The sequence below is a fragment of the Pithys albifrons genome, chromosome 2 (assembly GCF_047495875.1).
Source record: "Pithys albifrons albifrons isolate INPA30051 chromosome 2, PitAlb_v1, whole genome shotgun sequence".
Classification (NCBI taxonomy): domain Eukaryota; kingdom Metazoa; phylum Chordata; class Aves; order Passeriformes; family Thamnophilidae; genus Pithys; species Pithys albifrons.
In genome coordinates, this window is record NC_092459.1 from 41,673,848 (window position 1) to 41,698,695 (window position 24,848).

Genomic DNA, 24,848 nt, shown 5'->3' on the forward strand with positions numbered 1-24,848 from the left:
AGGGAAAGGCAAATAATAGTGAGCTATTGCTTCTCTTCAAAGACACCTTTGATCAAAGTGATCCTGAGTTTCATTTCTAGTGCTGTCCAATGAGTTTCTTTCAATTCACAACAGCGACAGAGTGTTTTGAACATAGTGCTTATTAATTTTTCTTTGAACAGTGCATAAATGTCTTCCGTACAAATGTATTTGCTGTGACACTACAATTCTTAAAATCATGACATTGTGACAAATTCTGGTTCTTTTAGACATAATATTTAAAGTAAAATTTGTGAGCTTTGTGTCCAGTTCCAATGATTAAACTATGCAGTCACTGTTTTTGGAAAAGTTTGCTTTCAGACACAGTGCAAATGAATTGTGGAGTTTTGTACATGCAATTTCTACCTGAGAACAGGCAGAGTGAGCAGAAGTAGGTTTATCTTTACATATGTCTAGAATATAGGATCTGCTTTAGAAACAGATTAAATTGGATTAATTTCTTATTCCTACTTTTGAAGGAAGAAACCTACAGAAGTGGGAGAAATATCACAGTTGTCATATTCCACAGTATTTTGCAACAAGAACTCTTGTGATATTAGTCATAATTCAGTAGAGGACTATAAATCATTCTGGTATAAAAGGCAGGAAAGTTTTCTGAAATCCATTAGTGATTTTGGAGCTATAAAGCTTATTTCCAGGTCAAAGCTGATAGTAAAAATGTACTTCAGTAGTGTTAAGGTTTGGAGTATTTTAACCATAAATTACTTGAAATATTTAACATTTGTTCAAAATCTTTGGTTTTTAAAACAAGAAGTCAGCACAGTCAGGGCAAGAGTAAAAATGTCTTTCTCTGAACACTGCATTTTTCATTCCTTGTAGCTCTATTCTTGGCAGAAACACCTTTCCTACCTTTTTCATTTGTGCTCTATGGACCATAAAAACTGCCGTTATGGAGGAGAGAATGCTGTATGCATTAGTTTTATTGTTTTTATGCTGACACAACAAAATCTAAATTGCCTGGTTCACTTAGGAGTTTTCAGGCCTCAGCAGTTCTGAAAAAATTGGGGTGGGAGGGGAAAAAAAAAAAAAAGGAGAAAAGTAATGTCCTGAGGTCAGAATGTTTAGAATCAATGAGATCAGTGTGAAAAAAGAATGTCTTTTTCATTTTTCTGTGATGGCTGAGCAGAAGCTAGTCCAATAGTTCTAGGTGACAATAAAGAAAATACGATATTAAAGAGGTAATTTTAGTAACTATTCGATAAACGGTTAAGCAAACTAGGCATTTGAAGCAAAATACTCAGAAGTTCACTTGAATTGTTTGTTTCTTGGGTGATAGAAAACAGTTAATTGATTTAAGTCTGGTCTACTGTCCAGCACAGGTGGGAGAATGTACAGTATTTTCACTATATTTAAGGTGATCAGCACTGTGCTGTGATAAGACTATGCCTTGTTCTATAGCAATGATTCAAAATTGTGCACTGCATCTGAATGCAGAGTTTGGATTGTGTGTGGCATCATGTTATACTATGGAGGCATCAGGTGTAGATATGTAGTTACGACCAAATTGCATTTTAAAGATAATGTGCTCAGCCATGTCAAAATGGGTAATTATGCTGCTTCTTCTGGGTCAACAAACAGCACTTACTTTTGGAGTATAGAATTAGCTAAGGCTTATGAGAAACTAGAAATTATTTCAGTCATTAAAACAAATTTAAATCTATTATTTATAACAAAATATCTGCAATAAGGCATAGTGATACTCTGTTACACTAAAAAATTAATAAGAACTGTCATCTTTTATTCTGATTTCTGTGGCTGATTCTGATATTTATCATTATGTCCTTATATTACAGTTCAGCTCAGAAGTCCTAGTAACAGATCATCATTGTCAGCTTCAGAAACATTGAGTTGTTTGGAGTAAACAATACCTATTTCAAAGAATTTAGTTTCTCATTAAGAACTGGGAGAGGTGAATCAATATACATGGATATAAATAGCAGAAACAATAAAGCATATGAAGTGCATAACAGGACAAACACATCATTCATTGGTCATTTATAGATATTTGAGCATTAAAAATCAGTCTTTATAAGCCTCCATCTGGTGACAGTTAAGACAAGGGAAGTCTTTTATGTTTCTTTACAATTTATTTTCATTTATGTAAATGTTTGAATTATTTCACATAGCCTTATTTTTGAATTTTCCTGTATTTATAACATTTCAGGAGAATTGCAAAATTGCTAAAACATTTTTTTACCTTACACTTTCAGTTTGTTGTCTCAGTTTTAAGATTTCATACTAAGATTTGATATTTATTCAATTAGTTACCTTTATTTATCTCTCTATTAATGATACTAATCCTCTGTGGCCTAAAATACTGGAGACATATCCCAGATGTTTTAGAACATCTATAAGACATAAAAGGATTGTCTATGATGTTTTCTTCACCTAAGTTTGACATCTAGCCTTCTCATGTTTAGAAAAAAGTCTTGAGATACATTAGTGCCTTTGTGATTATTAAGAACATCAGAAATGCATTTTTAGCTTATTACAAAGCTGCACAGATTTAGGGCATATGTTTAAACAAAATGTCAAACTTACACAAAAGAATAAGTATGAATAAAATAAATATATGAATAGTTAAAGTCTGGAGTCCTATACTGGTGTTTAGGATTTCCAAAGCATTATGCATTTTGTATAAAACAGCTGGGGTGGGTCTATTTGAGTTTTCAAGGAATGAAGGGGAAAAAAAGCCAGGAAACCACACTCCTCTGGACAATAATGGGCTTGCCTTTGGTTTGATGTATGAACTATATAAATTCAAAATGCTTTTTGAGTTTGTTTGCTTTCATTTTCACTTCTTTAGTTGTTGGGTTTTGTTTTGTTTGTTTTTTAAAACCAGGAAATTATATGTTGTTTTGCTTTCTTGAAATTGCTCAAAGTCAAAATCTGAAGTCTCCAAAAATGCTTACTGTTCTACATAAGTTCAAACTGATAAAGAATCAAAGAAATCAGTGAAAACTCAAAGTTGGAAGAGTTCTCTTTACTCTTATTGGACAATATCTGCTTTCCTATCTGAAAGCATGGTCTTAGATTAATTTATTCAAAATCACATTATTGTCTCAAGGTGCTCTGTCACTTGTCTCTGCAACTAAACAGGGGAGAAAACATATAAGGAAGGGCTCATGAGTTAAGATAAGGACAGGGAGAGATCACTTACTGATCACTGTCATAGGCAAAACAGACTCGAACTGGGGATATTAACTAATTTATTACAAACAGGATCAGAGCAGGAGAATGAGAAGTAAATGTTAGAAACACCTTGTCGTAGACCTCCTTCCTTCCAAGTTCTGCCTCCTCCCCTCCCACAGTTCAGGGAAATGGGAAAGGGGATTACAGTCAGTTCATTGCAAGTTGTTTCTGCCTCTGCTCAGGAAGAGGAGTCTTTCCCCTGCTTCCTATATGGTCGATCCCATGGGAGCCAGTCCTCCACGGACTCCACGAACCTAGTGTGAGTCCATCCCATGGCAACAGCCCTTCACAAACTGCTGCAATATGGATCACTTTTCCACAGCATGAAGTCCTTCAGTACATGCTACTCCAGAATGGGTCCCCCACAGGTCACATATCCTACCAAGAAAACCTGCTCCAGCGTGGGCTTCTCTCTCCATGCATCAGCGGGTCCCTGCCAGGACCCTGCTTCAGCATGGGCCTCCCAAGGGGTCACAGCATCCTTTGGGCATCAAACTGTTCTGGTCTGGACTCCTCCAAGGGATGCAGGTGGATCTCGGTACTCCCATGGTCCTCCATGGGCTGCAGGGGAACAGCTGCTTCAACTCAGGCTGCAGAGCAACCTCAGTTCTGGAACCTGGAGCACCTCCTGCCCCTCCTTCTTCACTGATCTTGGTGTGTGTAGAGTTGTTCACATGTTTTCACTCTGTTGTCTGCAGTTTCTGCAATTCTCATCTGTGCAACAACTTTGGGGGTTTTTGTTTTGTTTTGTTTTGTTTTCTAACCAAGTTACCACAGAGAGGTTACTGTCATTCCTGATTGGCTTAGGCTTGGCCAGCAGCTTGTCTATCCTGAAGCCGGCTGGCATTGGCTCTGCTGGACACGGGGGAAAGTTCTGACAGCTTGTCACAGAAGCCACCCCTGTAGCCCCTCTGCTACCAAAATTTAGCCACACAAAACCAAAACAACCTCATCAAATTTCATCAAATCTAATTTTTAAGCCTCTTGTGGTCTATCTTCATGCTGTTTCTTTCAGAGGTTATACATCTCCTCCCTGTTTTGTGTCACCCACAAACTTAGTGAGGGTGCTTTCAATACCATTTTGAAAACTGTTTATAAAGATATTGAGTAGTATCAGGTCTAGGACTGACCCTTGAGGTATGCAGCTCTTGACAAGGTGCTAATCTGTCCTTGAACTGTTAACTACCCCTTTTCAAAATCAGTATCTTTGCCATTCTCCATCTGTAGCTGCTCCATCTGTCCAGTCCTTATCCTTTCAGGTTGTCATCAAGGATGCTGTGCAAGACCATGTTGGGCACCTTGTTTAGCCTCACAAAGATTGGTCTTTAGGAAATCTCTTTTCATATGTCATTCTTTTTGTCAGTGCAAACTCATAAGCAATGGACTTGGTGCAGTCATTCAGGATTAACGTTTCATAGTCTGTGTATTACAGAAGGTCAGAAGTAATGTGCATAACTGTTCCTTTGGCTTCAAAAAAATCCTTGAAACAACATTAAGAAAATTGGCCTGTGTCTACTAAGCATGTAATGCTCAGGAAAACAGAAGTCACATAGCTGTCAGAGGCATTGTCATAAATGGAAAATACTGTAGTAGGATTGTGAGTCTGTGGGGCTTTTTTATGACATAATGATTGTGATGATTTAATTCTTATGTGGTGGAAAGTGCTTTCATAAAATATAGAAGAGCTGTGTTGCTGAATTTTTAAAACTTTTTCCTCAAAATTAATTTTAATTACCTTTAATCTTTCCTTAGTTATTATAGCCTCTTTTGAGTTTAAATATTACATGGCTGAAAGCAAAGCTGAAGCATTTTCTGAGGCACCTAAATGCTTTTAGAAGCCAGGAAAGAAGTTGTAAGCTATCATTAGAATAAAAATGTCCATTAATGGAACTGTAATTTTTCCTTTGTAGAAAAATGTCATACTTTGCCTGGCATATTTCACTGTGTATTTCTTCACTCTTGACTTGTATCAGCAGGTCTGGTTCCTTGTCCTTTAATCCTTGTTTATTCTGGGATTTATTCTACATCCTAATATTTTTCTAACCTGCTCAGATATTTGTCATTCCTAGCCTGTGTTTCAGGAAGGATCAGCAACACATTACTAAGAATGATTCATTCTGTTTCCAGACTCATATCTGTACATAGCATTTGACTATGACTAACTTAGAGCCTTTGCCATGGTTCCATTTGTGGTCCATGACATGCACAGTTATTTTCCAGTGATCTTTAATTTATGAATGTTGAGTATGACAGTGATCACATCCTCTGAATATCATTGTAAGAGCTACCATTTTATGTTTCAGGTAGACAAATTTCTAGATTTGCTTAATCTTTTCATTTCCAGCTTCCCTATTAGTTAGTCTTCTTTTTTTTTTTTTTTTATTCCAGTGAAATTCAAATGCTGCAAAGCACAGGCATCTTTCTTACTACTCTGCATTGTCTTCAACATTACTGAAGGAACACAAGCATGATAAATCATGTCGCCACAAGTTACCTTATAAAAACATCATTTCCAGTTGATTTCAAGTTAGGTTGGATTTCCAGACAGTGATTTCCAATTAGAGGAAGCAATATGGTGAGCTAACCCTGATAAAATAATACACTTCATTGATGGATTATATACGTTGATTAACTAGATTGATTTGCACACAGTGAAAGATGGAAGCTTAAGTAAATTGCAGCATCTGCTTCTAACAGTATTAAAAATACAGTCACAACCAGAGAAGCAATATGTACATATTGAAGTGTCATCTTCTGTAGTTCAATGGTCAAAAGGACTCCTGATGTTTTTGATTGTTCTAGCTACTAGATTTTCATCAATGAGTCTGCTTAGTATTTTGCAACACACAGGAAAGCTGTTTGTGGTTGTATTTTCCTTAATCAAATGATGGAGGATTTTTTAAAATTTATTTTGAGATAAAAAAAATTCAGTCATGCATTAAAAAGTATAAAGAAATCCTTAACCTGTATTTTGTTCTTTTTCTTTGGTAAGAATTTCTGAACACTAGTTAAAATTTCAGGATTGCAAGTAGAAGGGCATATTTTTTTCCTGGCATCATTTCAACTTTTAGGGGCAGAAGAAAGTACTGCAAAGGTGTTGTAGCGTTCTACCTATATAAGAAAACTGAGACGTCTCTGTGCTCTTCTTTTACCCCTGTTACCTTTACAGTGGTGAGCCATCTGCACTGATAATTTAGGTATCTTGTTCGTTTTAGGCAGTTAAGTGCCATCCTGACACCCGATCCCATCAGATCTCGAAAGCTAAGCAGGGTCAGCCCTGGTTAGTACTTGGATGGGACACCTCCTGGGAATGTCGGGTACCGTAGGTTCTAGTCCTGAGAACTTCACTATCACCATCCAAGCTTGCTCAGTCGTGGCAGATGAACCTTAGGAGTTCAAGGGTGGGGCCAGTTCTCCACACGCTGTGCCTCACCTAAAAAACTCCACTACGCAGGCTGGAAGGGCACACCCACGTGGGGAGAGCCCTTCCCAAATCTTTGTTTGAGAAGCCAAGCCATGGTGATGATGATGATGTATTCTCTTTTACAGTCTCATTAATCATTAATTTCTTAATGCTTTTTGTTGTTGTTGTTGTTGTTTTTGTTTTTAATTATTCCAGTAAATGAACTGTCCTGTGCAGGAGTTTTCTCTGATTTAGTTGATGACATTTTTTCTTTTCTTTTCAATAGTATCTGTAGTTTCATTCTAGCTGATTAAATCAATCATCATATTGTGAACATTCTATCCTTTAGAGGATATAGTATTTTTTCATTTTTGCATGCACTAATGCTTCAGTGGAGACCAACCGTTCCCCTTGCTAACATGTTCTCATCCTGGAGTTGATTTTTGTTGTTTTGTTTTTTTCTTTTTTTTTTTTTTCTAAACAGAAACATAGAAATACATATGTATTACAACTCATTCTTTCTTTATTTTTGTTATAGCTCATTTTGCTTTTTCTTTTTCTTTTTTCTTTTCTTTTTCCCCCACTCAACATATGTCAACAATGTGTATAGCCATTTACTGTTTTGTTTTTTTTTTTCTCTACCAATGTTTTATATTATTCAGATTACTTATAGTGGCTACGATATTTACTGGGACAAAGATTGTGTGACAAAAGAATTAAATACAGGTTCTTGGTAAAATATTAAAAATATTGAAAAACATTTTTTTCCACCTTTTTTGTATTACAGGGTATTTTAGATTCCTACAGAGCTGATGTGCATTGCTTAAACTACATTATGCTACAACACAACATTAAATACTTACAAGAATTATTTGATGTAAACAAAAAAAAAATCCCCTATGAGGAGAAACCATAGCTGCATGGTCTTCTCTGTTCTTTGTGTTCACAGTATATTCTTAAGAAAAATGCTTTCCCCTTTCATTGTTACTAAAATCTTTTGCAATCAGCCCCACACTATATTCAGTAAAGCAGCAAAGTGTATAATGCAGAGCCCTAAAATCTTCAGTTTTGTTAGCATTGACACTAGACTTAGTTCAAATGCTTGATTTGCTATGTCCCCAGGCAGAGTGAAATAACTCTGGGATTGTATCTCAGCAGGGGAACAGTAATCTCTTTTTTTTAAAATAAATGTTCTTTTTATTCCACATGCATTGCTAATTCTCCTCTGGGGCAGAATTTCTGGCTGTCAATCTGCTGAACTTCAGAAAGGTTTCTAGTGTCAATTTTTGTTTAGTATTTCCACCAGAGCTGATGGTAGAATTGTGTTTAAGGCTAGTATTAAAACAGGAAAGACTCATTCAAAAGTCTGATAATACTAATGCTCACACTGTATTTCTACATTTTATTTACTGGGCAAGATTTAACATTAAAGAATATTTTCTGATATATCTTGAGTTTGAAATGTTATTAAACAGATAGGGCAAATGTGATATAAAATGTCCAGTACTTCTAATACCTTCTGTTTATCCAGTCATTATGATCTCTAAAGCATTGTGTTTTACAAAAATGAGGGAAGTTGATTACACTCTTTTTAAAGCAATCAAGGTGGAAAAAAGGGAAGAAATACTCTGTAGTTACACAGTATCATCTTCTAAACTACTGATGCCTTTCTTCCAGATCACCTTCTCTCTTCGTACCATAACAGTTTTTTGTATTTTCAGAATATTAAATCAGAAACCACATATTAATTTTCAAGACTTTAGTAGTCAATTTCTGAAAGGCAAACTAGCATTAGTGTGACCAGAGAGTGATACTATCTCTTACCTAAATTCTTTCTCCAAGTATTTTTTTCATGTACCATGGATAAAATGTCAACTGTTCTCTCTTTCAAGACTGTTTCCTCTCTTTCAAGACTGTTTTGTCCATATACTGCTATCTGTAAGTGCTTTGATTACTTCAGATTGCCACACTGTGCATTAGGTTTTTAGAACTGTTCAGATGAGGAACTGAAAGGAGTGAAATTTGAGTTGCGCCAGAATCCACAGATACTCCTGTAAAACTCAACATTGTTGATTATCTTGGCTACAGTGAAATCTTTAATACTTTTCCACTGACTTAAGTACTTGTAGGCCTTCATCCTGTATAAAACTCTATGAGCAATAAAAAATCCAGATAAACAACAGACATTGCACATTTGAGGATCTGTCCAGCTTGGGGTTTTTTAGCATGGAGAAGATGAAAGGTACAGATAAGATGAAAGGCACAGGCACCTTTGGAAGGATGCTTTGTTAAAACCTGGCAAGTAGTAAAATCTGATAAGAGGGCAATGTGCAAACTGAGAATTTGCTTTCACTCTTACAAATGCATTATTCATATTTGTGTTGCATTTAATATTTGTCTTTCAGAAATCCAAAATCTCCACTTATGACAAGATGTGGGCCTTCATGAGTAGCAGGAGGCAGTCAGTACTTGTCAAAAGTAATGAAGAAGGCATCCAACGTGTGCTTACCTCTGATTATGCATTTTTAATGGAGTCGACAACCATTGAGTTTGTCACACAGAGGAACTGTAACCTAACACAGATTGGAGGCCTTATAGACTCCAAAGGTTACGGCGTTGGAACTCCCATGGGTAGGTGATATGTCAACCGTTTGTTCTCTGTTCATTAATCTTAGTTGCTGCAGTAGCATAAAAAATCTCCAATACACTGTTCCTCTCTCTACATTGCTAACATTTTTATTCATTCTCTTTTCCCACATGGAAAAAATACATATTCTGTCAATGTTTATAGATTTTTTTGTATTTTTCAAACGAAAACCTGTAGCTACTTTATAAAAAGTTAGATGTCTCATATGATAAATTTCTCTTACATGTTGCCTTCCACATGCTCAGTAACAACAACAAATGTACTTTTCATAGTACTTATTTTATTAAAAAATGTATTAATGATGTTGATCTCTCTCTTTAGAGAATGAGGTCCTAGTAGTACAAGTTTTGCATAGAAATTTATGAAACAATGTAAGTGTGCACCAGAAATCTAAGTAAACCTGGAAATGACAATCTGATAGGACTCAGAGGGACCAGGCTACTCTAGAAATTATTTTGCTTATGTGTAAGTCAGAGGAGCAAGATAAACAAAAGGGAAAACAGTTTTAAAACAATGATAAATTCAAGAACAGAATTCTAGAGTTTAAATATAGAAGATTAAATACTGGATGTAAAGAGGCAAGGAAGTAAGTAAGTTGTCTCTTTTTTATTCAGAGAGAGTAGGCACTATGCATACACTATTTCATTGCTTACTTTTAATCATATGGAATACATTATTCAGCTCTTGTCTCCAAGATTCCAAGCAAATTATCTGTGTCAATAGTGTTGTACAAGGGGGTATGTGAGCTGACAGTTGTCTTGAACCAAGATGAAACAAATAGAGGACATATCTGCAGGAATCAGAGATCACCAAAGGGGTAAACCTAGAGTTGAAATAATGTTGAATTGTTGAAGTAGAATCTGAAAGAAAAGATATGACCTTCATAAATGGAAATAAAACAGGACCTAAAATAAGATGCAAAGTAAAGCTTTTCACAAAAGAAATGAAGATAGAACAAAGCAGCATCTGGGGTTTTCCCAGTACAGCTAAGAATAGGAGATTAATTCAATATTTGGGCAGTATCTATAAAATGCTATCAAGAGAACTAACTTTTATAATGGCTTTGTATCCTCTGTATTAACTGTGCAGTCTCAGAGGAAGGAGATTGTGTGGCCTCTGCTAGAATAGTGCATAGTTCAGACATAAGCTTGAAAGGAAACTTTATAAAGACACATATACATACTGTCTGTCAGAAAAAAAATTTGTCAAATATAGTGCTATATTGAAGTTAAAAAGCCTTACAGAAGAGTAGATAATGCAAAAAATTCTCATGCATTATGGCTAATCTCTTTTTTGCAGAAAAAATTCTGAAGTCTTTAAAAGAATGTATGATATGGTTATACCTACAGAAGTAGATTACATCATTATTTACTGATTAGGGAAGATGTTTATAGACATGCAATTGAGTAATATCTTAGAGTTAATAATCCTAAGAGTAACTTGTCAATGCTTGTAAAACTGCAGTGTAATGGCTTTACCTGCAAAGTATATGTTACTGCTTGTGCCTATTTGGGAAGCAACTTATCTCTGAGTAAAGCAATAGAGAATATTTGTGTTACAGGCACAGTATTTAGAAGATTAAATTTCATCTCAAAAATTTACAAAAAAGTCCAGTTTACCTCCTGGAGTAGTGGCTTGAAGTTGCAGAAGTATTTGCATATAGGATTAAATGTGTAGAATATAGTTGTTACAGGCTTTTTGTTGACTACAGTAGATGTGATATGATTAGTTTTGGAGAACAGCACCAAAAGAAGTAGGTACAATATATCCTGATTATTTTGAAGGCTAATAGAATAATAGTTCATGAGAACATAATTTGCTTGAGTTTAGGTAGCTAAAAAAAAAAGAGCTAAAAGCCTTCCTAACAGAGAAATACGCTATCAGAGTAGTTTATGACAGTATAATCACCTAGAAAATGCAAACACCCAAATATAGAGCCAGCACAGAGTACTGCAGTAAAAGCTCGCTGCTCATGATGCTAATGTTTTCAATTCAGGGAAAGAAAGTTGCACAAGATTAGAAGAAAAAAAAAAACCCAGAGGATAAGGCAGTGTATGAGTATCAACATCTTCCATCCAAGGTGGAGAAGCCAAATTTGAGTTCATATGATTATTTTAATCCTTCTAAAAGCATTATTGAAGTATACAATGTTTTGATTGCTGAAATGTGGCTTCGAGGAAGAAAATTGGAAATTATGTACTTTTGGCACAAAGTAGGATCAGCAGAAACAGTGTACATCTTTAAAATCAACAAGTTACAATAATGTTTGGAATATATGCAAGGCAGCATTCAGTATGATATCTTTGCAGTAGTCAAAATAAACTTGAGAGAGTGAATTTGGTAAGTTATGCTTACAATGAATGATTTACATGAAACACATTTATAAATTAAAATCAAAGACTTGTATATACCCGTATTAATTTTCAGTCAGCCACCTCTGGTGCTAGGCTGGAAAAAACTTGATTAATTATGGAAAGAGAAGAGAAGAGAAAAACAGACCTGGCATGAGGCATTTGATAGCAACTGATACTTTAGAACTGATAAGGAGAACATTTGTTTGTTTGGGTTTTTATCTTCCCATTTGAAGATCCAAATGCAAGCATTTTTTATTTGCTTTGATCTGGCATGTTTTATTAGGAGACACTATTTTGTCAGTCCTGTGTTCTCTATTAATGAATCTGGTATATAGGAAAATTTTGCCAACATGCATATGGTTGTCAACATGCTGTGTGTTATTTTCCTAATAATATGTATGGGTATCATGTACTGTTATCTATTAGAAATATATATAAATTTCTTTAAGTGTTTGGAATTTGCCTTTGTGTGGGCATATACCTCACCATCCAACACTGATGTTCGAGGGAGGAAGGAGGGGAGGGGAGGTAAGGAGGGAAGAAGAAAGAAAGGAAAACAAAGAATAAGGAAAGAAACAGAAAGAGAGAAAAAGAGGGAGGGAGGGAGGGAGGGAGGGAGGGAGGGAGGGAGGGAGGGAGGGAGGGAGGGAGGGAGGGAGGGAGGGAGGGAGGAAAGGAAAGGAGGAAAGGAAAGGAGGGAAGGAAGGGAAGGAGGGAAGGGAAGGAAGGGAAGGAAGGGAAGGAAGGGAAGGAAGGGAAGGAAGGGAAGGAAGGAAGGAAGGGAAGGAAGGAAGGAAGGAAGGAAGGAAGGAAGGAAGGAAGGAAGGAAGGAAGGAAGGAAGGAAGGAAGGAAGGAAGGAAGGAAGGAAGGAAGGAAGGAAGGAAGGAAGGAAGGAAGGAAGGAAGGAAGGAAGGAAGGAAGGAAGGAAGGAAGGAAGGAAGGAAGGAAGGAAGGAAGGAAGGAAGGAAGGAAGGAAGGAAGGAAGGAAGGAAGGAAGGAAGGAAGGAAGGAAGGAAGGAAGGAAGGAAGGAAGGAAGGAAGGAAGGAAGGAAAGGAAGAGAAGGAAGGAGTTAGGGGGAGGGAGAATAAACCATTTGGGTATACAGAGTAACATATTTTCCATTACAGAACCTCTAAATGTTACTTATCACCTCCAGTAGTTTCAATTTCACATTTCTTCATCATGCTTGGTAGAGATATTTAAAATCAGGTTTGCTCCTGAATAAAGCCCAGTTGGGATAAATCTACTGTTGCAAAGGGTTCCTAGACATTTATGATATGTCCACATGCTTATGGTCTTCCTATCAAACATAAATTGTAGCATTTTTTAGAGAGAACCTGGTCTACCCAGCAATATGCATTTCAAGTCCTACAAAAACATAGTTCATGTGAGTTTCCTATGGTCAACATAGTGTAAAACACAGAAATATTAAGTGACCAATGATATTTTCAATAATTAATATTTATTAACGGGCAGTTAAATGCCTCCCTTATATCCGATCCCATCAGATCTCGGAAGCTAAGCAGGGTCAGCCCCGGATTAGTACTTGGATGGGAGACCTCCTGGGAAATGTCGGGTGCTGTAGGTTCTAGTCCTCAGGACTTCACTGGCACCGTCCAAGCTCGCTCGGCCGTGGCAGATGAACCTCAGGACTTAAACGGTGGGGCCAGTTCTGCGCACACTGAGCCTCACCTAAAAATCCACTGCGCAGGCTGGAAGGGCACACCCACGTGGGGACAGCCCTTCCCAAATCTTCGTTCGCGAAGTTTGGCCATACATACATTTATTAACATCATTGTTATTATGAAGTGAACCACATGAAAGGTTAGAAATGTAGCATTTGTGCAATTTATATTAAGACCTTAATGGTCTTTAAGGCTGCTTTTCCCAAACATAGTTGAAATCATCTCTCGGTAAAAACATACTTCACGGTTTCAGGTTCTTATTTCTTTTCTACATTCCTGTATCTCTTCAGCACTTTTGGCAGGAGGCTACTTTCCATCTGGCTTGGGCAGATTTTCTACTGAATTGCCATTTGCTTTCATATTGAACTTGGAGCTCATAAATGGCTGACAAGTGAATATGTCAAACCCATTTCACATGACTAGATCTACTGAGCATACACCTTTCAGATGATCTGCATTTATGTGGCAAATGAGGACTATCTGGTATATGCCAGACAAAAACTCTGTATGTGTGAAGATATATGCAAAGTAATGCCTTTGACATTTTGAAAATGAAAATTGGTATGTGTAAGTAATCCTAAAAATTTGCATATATTTCTTCTAAATCTTCAGAAATACAAAATAGAAAGTAGTTTTTGAGAGATGTGATGCATATAAAAAAGTATAATTAGTCATTTATCTAATGTTTCTCTGTGGTTACTGAGAAATGGAAAATTAGAGAATTAGTTGAAGAAGGAGATTTAGCTGTATAGCAGCAATATTCATGGAACATCTGATAATGGTGAAACAAAAACAGTTTGAGAAAAAGGTGAAGCACATATTTTTTTATCCTTTGTTCCTGTGCAGTTATTACAGTAAAATAATTTGTGCTACTAATATTAATAATGCCTCAATTGCAAAATATAATGACAAGAATCATTGAATCTGTTACATGACTCCCTTTCCTTTTACAAGTTTTTTTTTACTTACTTTTCACTTGCTCTGATCAAGCTAAGACTCTTCCTAGTAGATCATATCATCATTTCTATCCCTAACTCTTCTGTATTGATGGGCTACCAAGATACTGTAAAAAATGCTGGAAAGAGTTTAATGTTCACATTTTTACGATTTAATTGCTAGTTTAAAAAATGTTGAAAAAAGAAATGTGCACTCCCTCAATTATATCAAGACTCTTCCCTGTGCATTGGAATGCAATACAACTCTCAGGATATGAATGAAATTAAGTGATGTACTTTGGGGTCAACATTCCTAGTGGTTAAATCTACCAGCATTTCATTGCCAAGTTAAGTCTTGCATAACTGCCTATTATACAAAGCTCCGTTAACTTGCAATAGTAACACAGATAGAGGTATAAAAATTTTTTCATATAAGTGCATAAAATAGATCTGCACAGGGTATATTTATCAATTCACAATAGAAAGTTGGCAGCTACTGTGATGCAAGCAAATTCCACCTCACATGCCAAAAAGAAAAAAAAAAATTAATAAAGTAAACAGCCTTCCAGCAGAGATGCATTAGCTGCAGGTCCCAGGTATCAGCATACTCACTGAAGTTCAAGGGGTGAAACGAAATTTCAAGGTTCTCATGTTCTGTTGAGTCAGAGATGCCTTTAGTGAAGTTCTCTGTTCTGTAAATTCTAATGAAATATCAAATAAAACATCTTAGACAATAAAATATGTCTTTTACAGTATATTGCTCTAGAAGATTCTCAAACATTTGCCCACTCATGTATGAATTCCAAAAACTCCTCTCAGCCAACTAGGGTAATGTGCTAATCACTTGTGTGTAGAAATGTATTTATATACTTATGCACAATGTAGTTAAGGTTTTCTTTTGGTTTTGGCAAATCAAAGACAAGAGTGGGATTAGTTTCCTTTTTTGTTGTTGTTGTTTCTATTTCAGTCATCTGTATAGCATGTAATTAAAATGTTGTCTGGAGTATGCACATCTCGAAGACAGTAATATTCACATAATTTCATCAGATATAGAATCTAGAAAGAGGTTTTTCACACTCCACTCCCTTGAATTAAAGATTTCACTACAGGGGAAAAGAAAATTTATGATCTGCTATTTCATATAATTTCTAAGAATACAACTTCATAAATTACTTATATTTATATAAACCATTAAATTAAATACCATAATGTTCTTCCTACCACAGTGATAGGCCCCTGGATTCAAAGAGAATTTAAACAAATAGTTTAATCAACAAATGCATAACGGTTAATTATCATGTTGTATCCAGTAACACTGTACAGATTGAACTGATTTATGTGTTCTATCTCTAAGGAGTGACCTAGAAAAAGTATTCACCATGACAGTTTTTATGTTATAGTATTGAAATTTTTTTAAGGGAGCTGACCATATTCTTAAAGCAAGTACTTCAAAATATATTTCATTATCTGTCATTTCTTAGGGGTGTGTTTCCAAATGCAGAAAATTTTAAATCCAGGTACAGGGGGAATATAAATTACTCAAGGCAAAATATTTTAATAGATGCTTGTACTTTCAAAGAGTAAAACTTAATACAGTAAAAATACAAAAAAAAATAATTAATTTTCTAAATATGCAACAGAAAGTAAAAAGAAGATATAAAGATGATGATCTCAGAATAGTCTTGACTCATCTCTTAGAGTTCAATCAGCCTCCTCCCCCACTGCATTTATTATTCCAGACAGAGATTTGCAGCCTGGCTTTGTAATCATCTGAAAATTAATTTACTTTTGTGACTTTCCCGTAAAATGAAAAATAAATAAAAGTAGATAACACTTTATCATTCTATAGATATGTAGGATGCTGTCTCCTATGTTTTGTCTAGCTTTTAAAAGACCAAAACCTTGAATTCTTAACAACATGTCTGAATAGAATACGTGGGAATGGTTCAAAACTGCACCAGGAGAGTTTTAGTTTGGATATTAGGAAGTATTGCTTTGTCCACAAAGTAGTCAGGCTTCCAAGATAGGTGGTCAATGCCCCAAGCCTGTCAGTGTTTAAGGGGCATTTTGACAACACTCTTTACCAACATCCTTTTACTTCATCAGCCCTGGACTGGTGAGGCAGTTGGACTAAATGATTGTTGTAGATCCCTTTATATCAAAACATTCTATTTTGTTCTCTTCTATTCCTTGGATGAATTTTTTATGCAGTTGACTTGCTTTTTCTCTTTTTCTTTTTTTATTTTCTCTTTGCTTTTTCTTTTACTTTTCCTTGTGTCCGTTTCTTTTCCTTTCCTTTGCTTCGTTACCTTCTCTCTCTCTTTTTTTTTTTCCCTTTATGCTTAGAGGAAATTACTAAATGCACCAAAAGATTTGAGTTGGAATATTATGTTTTAATCACTGAGTGCCTTCACCTTACTTCAGTATTCTGAATATGTTTTAGTGCAGGTAGTGCAATCAGACCAATTCACACTACTTCAATTCTTGCCAATATTCAATTCTGACAGTCTTTTCCTCTTAGATGAAATTGTCTCTTGACCTTTCAACTGCTTTTGGGGTCAGATTTGCAGGAAAACACTGACATTTCCCTGAAGAAGTGTTTGATGAAAGTCTTTTACATGCATAATGCTTCCATTTTATGTGGTGCTTTATACTGTTCCTGCACAGGGACACAAAAATGCACATATTTTCAGTCTGTTTCTCTTATTTTTTTCTAATTCTATTATAAATAATTGGGCTAATAAACATTTGTCAATCTGGTTCTGTGAATCAGATGACATTAAAAACAAGCACAAAGCCCCATAGGCGTAATATTTCTATCTCAAATATACCTGAATATGAAAGTAAGGCTGAAGTTTCACTGTCATTTTGAAGTGCCATAGAGCTGCTGCACTTTGCAAAAACTGACAGCTCTATGAGCTGGTTTAGTGACCTAAACCAGGAGTATACTGGCCATCTTTATTTTCATAAGATTATTTACTTCATGTTTATCTACTGCTAATGAGGCTGAAAGAGCATCAGTATGAAGGAAGCAATGATAACAGACAAAGAGGGATGTAGAAGGAAAAATGGGATGTCTGAACAGACAGCTTTTAGGCCGAGTTTGAAGACAATTCTGAGAGACTTCTCTCTCTTCTGGTAGCTGCAAAAAGCTTCAATAGGTCTTTCCATAGCAGAAATAAAGCAGTTGTAATTTAGCAGCTCCAAGTAGTTGCAGTGTAGAGAGAAGCTGTCAAAGTGACTTTCCCATATTTTTAAAACTTTTTTTCCCCAAACCTTACACTCATTATGTGTCAAACTTTGCAGAACTTGAGCATCATCCCCTTCATAGTGGTGTTTCTTCATTTAATTTTTTTTTAAATCTCCTGGAGGTCTAGACTGAGAATCCAAGAATGTTATGGTATCGAGAGAGACAAAAAAAATTAAAATACCTTTAAAAATATACCTTTCAAATGTAAGTGTTTGAAGACTATCAACATTCCTTATTCTTTGAAGTTAAGCCCTTACTGCAGCTAAGGTTGCTTTCTTGTGCCCTGACATAATTTTCTTCCTGTACCTCCACTAAACTTAAAAGGTGACATGTTTTGAACAGATGCCTTTTAAAAACTTTCCTTAAATGTCAGAGAAAACTAGAAAATAATGCTAGTGAGCACAATGAGTGGCACTGAATACAACTGACACATTCATTTCGATCAGTATATGTATTTGGCAGTCAGTGACCAACGCAGAACAAAATTTTAGACTTTTTTTTTTTTCCAAGTGATACAGGAAGGATTTTTTTCTCAAATATTTCAGTTATTTCTCTTGGAACAATTTTCTAAAATCAGAATTATATATTGCTTTGTTTGAAGTAATACAAGAAAAAGAAAAAAGACCTTAGGCTCCATAGAGATAGTGAGATTTGCTTCTACTCTTGCAGTAACTGTTGTGTCTGACACTGATGGGTAAACAGAAGGTCTATATTCTTTACACATCTATGATTAAATATATTTATGCAAAACCATCAAACCCATGGCTGTGAATGATACAGGAGCCTTTCTAAAAGCAGGCAGTTTCAAAACTGAAAGGAATAGCAGATAAATTACATACAAACTTAGTCCCCAAAATTGTTAACAATACACTTAGATGATGTAACTGAAACAAAATTCTACATATCTAAAAATAGTAAACAGTTCAGAAATTTAAAATTTTCATCTTTGCAAATGTATTCCTGGATTTTCTCTGTAAAGTATTGAACCCAACAGTTAATGTTGGCTTTCAATTTAATCATTGTTGAGGTTTCAAACTGTAGCTATTTCCTATTGATATTCTGTGGGACACTGAGGATATCTGAGCCATCCTTGCTTATTACCTTTGTAAATTACTGCTCCTGGAGAAAAATTTCCATCTCACAATCTAGCACTATATCTAGAAATTGTGCTTATGTTCTTATGTATATATATTATTAACTCTAAGTTAATGTCAAATATTTGTTTGCATTTTGAGTAAGAATACTCAACATACAAAAATTCCCCCCATAGTTTTCAAAATCTATAGTAGTAGTAGTAGTAATAATAATATAAAAATAGCAAAAATAATAATAAAAATAATTATAACAATAATAATAATAATGTTTAAGCAATAATTTGGTTTTATTGTTAAGACATCTTAGTTCTCTTAAAGTTACTTATTGCTTCCAGACCATACAAATTACCTCATATAAGCATTTTTCCCAGTTCATGGATGCAAGACATATAGACAAATCTGTCTCTGTAGAAATAAATAGGAAACCATGTACCAAGACAGGAGACCTTTTTCTTCTGCTTGCCTGCACTTGGTCTGTAATCCTTCATACAGTCTGAACTGCAGTATTCATCACTTATGCATGCATAAAAGTGCTGAGCTTCAATTCTCGTGTAAGTAAAACAAATTAATCCATTTGTCTTCATTAGTTGAACATAATGCACAAAAAATAGGTGCAAATTATTTATTTTTATGCAGGTCAAACCATGTATTGAAACTAATTTGAGAATTTCAACTGCTTGAGCAGTTGATTTATTATTTCTGAAATGTAAGAATATGTAGCTAACATTTTTGATGAAAGAACTGTTTTTTATTTTTTCCTCAGGAGTATGAGCATATTTAAGCACTGTCATATTAGAGGTGTGTTAAGAGAATGAACTTTATATCAACAAGGAATTTCCAAAAGACTTAATTTTTGGTAGCTGTTATGAGCAGATTCTGCCTTAGAGAAGTGTTTTATAGCAGTAACTTACCAAATGGATGTAAATGAAACAAAGATGTTATTTTTAACATCAATGTTGATGTTATTGTACCTAGGACAATATATATGTATGACATACACATATGTCATACCCATGGTCTAGAGAATAAGTCACAGAAGAACAGCTGAGGGAGCTGGGGTAGTTTAGCTAGAAGAAAAGGAGGCTCAAGGGAAACCTCATCAGTCTCTACAATTGCCTGTAAGCAGGTTAGCCCCTTCTCCCAGGCAACTGGCAACAGGACAAGAGAAAATGGCCTCAAGCTGCCCCATGGGAGGTTCAGGTTGGACATAAGGAAGAATTTCCTCACTGAAAGGGTTGACAAGCTTTGGAATGGGCTGCCCGATGAAGTGGTGGAATCACCATCCCTGGAAGTGTTTAAGAAATGGCTAGATGTGGCACTTAGTGCTATGGTTTAGTTACCATGCTGATGTTTGGTCAAAGGTTGGACTTGATGATTTTGCATCTCTTTTCCAAACTTAATGATTCTATGATTCTATGTATGGCATTGTCAAAGACTCGTCTACAAATTTAAAGTGACTCTGTTCTGATACATTGCCCCTAATTATCAGCAACCCATGTGTTGCATCCCAACACATGGTGTTCACATGGTTTGCAGTTAGATGTATGCAAGACCACCTCATGTCTCACCCGTGATGAAATTGCTAATAGCAAACCACTGACATTTATTGTTTTGAGATTTCTTTTAATAGCTTGCCAAGGAATTTCATGCAAAACTGTGAAATGGGTTTTTAGGTATGGACAGTTTTGTTATGATCTTACACTTCTCTTGCCTTTCAACATAATCTTACTTGCCTGAGCAAAACCTTCAAGTAGACAAGAACTGTATACAGCATTTCATTAGGCTTCCTTGAGTCATCTCTTTATTACTGGGTAGTGTTAGATAAATATTTCTTGCTAACGAGGCTTTATTGGCAAACCGTTCATATGTGAATGATACAGAATTGCAAGAATTGAAAAATGAAAGTACTGTATAAATATGAAATACTTTTATCTGTGGTAAAAATAATATTGATTTTCTCAGTAGAAGTTTCAACAAAGATGTCTTCCTATTCTGCAGTTATGCAATTCAACAGGGATAAAGAGATAACAGTGCATTATGTTTATAATCTTTTCAAACTGTCTGTGATGTTAAAATGCATGAAGAGTTTTGAAAAATGTTACTGACATTCGTTTGAATTCAGTGTGTAATCTGTCAAAGAAATGTGATTTAGAGCAGTTTATAATAATAGTTTCAGGAGGGACTGAGAAAACAAAACAGTATTAAAAAAAAGAAAAAGAAAACAAAATTAAAAATATATTAAACATGTCTGATAGAAAAATTTTATAACCCTCTGAGTATTTAAAATAGTAAAAAATCCACAAACAGTTCTTCATTCTGTTCAGGTTATCTTGATACTACATTAAAAAAAACCCAAAACAAAACAAACAAAAAAACAAACAAAAAAAACCAAACCCAAACCAAACCAAAAAAAAAAAACAACCCAAAACAAACAAACAAAAAAACCCCAAACAAACAAAAAACCAAACCAAACCAAACCAGAGAAAAATGGTGTATATTTACTATTAAACCTTTTATCATCATATTAATAATTGTAGGTGACATCCTCTTGGGGGTCTTGGGGGGAATTTTTGGTAATCTCACTCTGGAAGACAGATATATTACAAATTAATATGTTCAAGGCTGTTCCCTTCCCAGCCCTAAAGCAAGAAGTATATAGAACACAAGAATTATTTAGTGGTTATCATAGTTCCAGCTCCCAAATAGTCATCTAACTTTGGTATCAATTATGTTGTATACTTATGGCTGGAAAATTAATATTAAATAAATCTCAGCTACATCTTCCACCTTGGTTAAATTTCAGCTTTATAAACCTACATGAACTTTTAAATGATGGTTCTATAAAGAAGTGACCAGAAATTAGTATGAGGTGGGAATGATTATGAGTGAGAAGAGGTGAATACAATTAGTGACCACACTATATGTGAGAAGACTTAGAATACATTTGGCATACAATACTGATTTTAAGTGTTTCCTGCCTCTTACCATCAACGTACCTCTTCCAAGCCATATATGTAGATAAACCGATAGTGAACAGCTTTGGTTTGAATGTTTCCAGTTTTAGTTTAAATATGGGATAGTTTAGACTGCTGTAAATATCTACTGACGATTTTCCATTATAGTAACTGCAACTTAATAAATATTTAATGTTTACAGTATGTCTAATATTAAAATACTATACTCTTAATGCAGCATGAAGTGTCAGGGTTAGCAATACGAATGAAGAAACACTGATTTTTTTCATCAAAAAAGTTAACCCATCCTGATAAGTATTTTATCCTGTTATATTCTTTGGAAAATAACGGTAAAATTCAAAGTTTTGCATTTAATAAGAAGGGAAAGAATGGGGAATCTAATATATATGCAACACAGCTAAATCAAATTTGCGAAGTTGAAAGAATTTCTTGTCTTAGACCTGCCACTATGTTATTATTCTCAATGTGTTCATAACATGTGGGATTTTAAAATAATTTTTAAAAAAGTCTTCTTCATGACAGAAGCTATAAAGAGCTAAAAGTCTGTAAGGAAATAGAAGGACAGTTGGTAGAGAGGCAAGAAATACATTTTTGTCACTATGTTTTAATATCTAAATCTATTTAGATATTAAATATCTATATTTAATAGATATTAAGGCATTAATCACTAATGAACAAGAAATATATAAATGTTACTTGTCTCTTTGAATGGAAAATTCAAGATTTAAAAACTTTTCTACTTTAAAAAGATCTACGTCCACTGAAAAATTATTAATATAACAATTGTTTTCAGTATCCTTGGGTTTTTTTGCTATTAATTTATATAGACCCTAGACATGAGAATGCTGAGATGTCTGAGTATTTCATAAACTAACAAATTGGCTGTGAAGCACAGAGCTAAAAAAGGGAAAAGCATTTGACTTAACATAATAAAGCAAGCCTGTTATCAAACCTATATTTAGAATACACATCCATCTCATGCTATAACTCAATGATCTCAGGTTTTTGTATACTCACAAAAATACCTGATCATTTTTTGTACCTTGGAAATGGTTAGTTTTGCACATTTCCCCTCACCCCTCATTGGTGTCCATTCCTTATTTAGTTGGAATTAAACTGAGATCCATATTTTGAGATAAAGGAGAATCTGCTTCTGTGTTAAATTTGAAGGAATTCTAAGGAATTCTTGCATTTTCTTTTGCTTTATTGCTCTTATTTTCACTGTGGCATGTTGCTTGTTTCCTATCATTGCCAAAGAAATTTAAAACATCAAGTCCCAACCTATAGCAATGGCATAACTCTATGACCTGGAAAGTATCCTTGGTGATGTTTTCATATAGAAAAATAAGTTGGTTTTTAAAGTGGAGCCAAGGTCTGAAAGGTTCCCTGTTTTTCCTTTGTATGTCACTTGGAGACTTTAGAACCCACAGATAGGAAGAATGAACCAAGCAATGTTTACCCTTCTTTCTCTCAGTTCCTTCACATCCTAATTAGAGAGGGTTAACAGAGTTAGGGAGAAGAGGTGGCTGTAACTTCTAAAACAAACATTTCTGTGGAGATAAAGTGCTTCTTCTATATCCAATGCCCTTTGGTTGCCTAATACTTTCCTATGGTATGGTATAACTGTGCCAGTCTTTACCATACTACTAGTAGAGTGCTGACTGTGCTGTGCATTTCTGTAAGGTTTATCAGACCCTGTGATGTATGAAGCTGAGGTGTTTGGGTTTTTTTCATGATTTTATCATGATTCCTTATAGTCTAAACATCTACTCCACATTTACATGTAAATGAAATCCCTTGCATCATTGCAATGTAAACTTTTCACATACAGCTTCAAAACATATCTTTCCTGTTGCATGTGGCTTTTTCCTTTCAATAAATACTTCATTACTCAAAGGAGTTCTTAATTATCTAAATTTTGTACCTAGGTTCTGAATATGATTGTGTTTTCCTATCTTTCTCTTTTGCTTAGGCCAAACATACAGAGTATGAAATAATGTTGCAAGATAAGTAGAATAGTGTTGATGTTATTAATAATAAAAGAAAAAAGTAACAGGAATAAAAGATGATATCAGTAGTCTGTGAGTGTTCAGAGTGTATTTTACTCTCTAACAAATCAAAAGCCTCATGGGCACAAACTTTCAAAATACTAGGTAATTCATAGTGATTTCTTTTGGCAAAATACACCTGAAATGATGAAACAAAAAGTATCCTGGTTCAACTTTATCTTAATGAAGGATTTAGCAGAATGCTGATTTTCCTTTCATATTTCTGAGAGTCCAAATCAGTTCTATGAGTCCCAGCATGCTTCAGCTTCTTTCATAATAATGGAATGAGTAAAACAGGCTGAAAATAACCAGGCAAGAGATTTTACTAAGTTATAATCTAGCAGGAAGCATTTTCAAGACCAGCTAGATCAGCAGAATTTCAAAATACTGATCTGTATGCAGTGAAGTCTATATGAAAAGCTTCTATGTTCATAATTTATGATTAAATATATTATGTGCATAAATCATTATATACTGAGACTACAGGGAAGAAAACATATCTGTGTATAGATTCTGCAGTAAATCTGAGAGGTTCTGTTATCTTAGTTTCGTACAGATGCTTCAAAAAAAAGTTTTTTAATGCAAATTTTCATTTTTATTTTAAATTCTCATGACCAGGGAACTGCAAGTAGAAGTCATTGCAGCCCTTATTGAGCTTGTTGAACCTGTGTAGGAAGGCACTAAGGTCTCTTTAATCTATGACAGAAAGTCATAAAATTCTTCTGGCAGAAATTCTCTGTCCTGCAAACAGCAGCTAGATTAGGATCCACAAATAATATAAAGATTATATTCTGTAGGCCCTTCAGTCTCACTTTGGAATTAATAATCAGTTGATAAAAAATTGAAAGCAGTAGAAACCAGGAAAAGGGAAGAGAGAAAAAAATCAAGTATTTTTATACTGGTTTTCTGTCTTTCTCTGCACTCAGTGTAAGATCATACACTCACTTTTTTCCTTTGATTTTGGAATAAAATTTTTAAAATCACTGTATGTTCCCTCCCTGTTTTCCCATCATGCTCAAACTTGTTAGATTGGTTTTTTTTTCAACTGTTTTGTCTTATTATTGAATGACAAGATGTGAAGCTTCTATTTCTTCACATTTCAGAATTTTACTCTCTATTATTTTTTTTCCTTTTTTCATATGGACTCTTATTCATACCATATTTATTTTGCAAATTCATTCATATGTATTGTCTGTGAGTCTTAAAATTTCTATTGTCTTTTTT

At 34.8% G+C, this 24,848-nt stretch overlaps 1 protein-coding gene across 3 annotated transcripts in view; it reads left to right on the top strand.

The window, feature by feature from the left end:
• GRIK2 (glutamate ionotropic receptor kainate type subunit 2) overlaps window positions 1-24,848 on the top strand; it is a 389,366-nt gene that overhangs the window by 341,064 nt on the left and 23,454 nt on the right. For all 3 annotated transcript variants that reach the window (XM_071548811.1, XM_071548810.1, XM_071548812.1), the window contains exon 15: window positions 9,040-9,265. In XM_071548811.1, coding sequence (XP_071404912.1) covers window positions 9,040-9,265 — 226 coding nt within the window. The remainder of the gene's footprint in view (window positions 1-9,039; window positions 9,266-24,848) is intronic.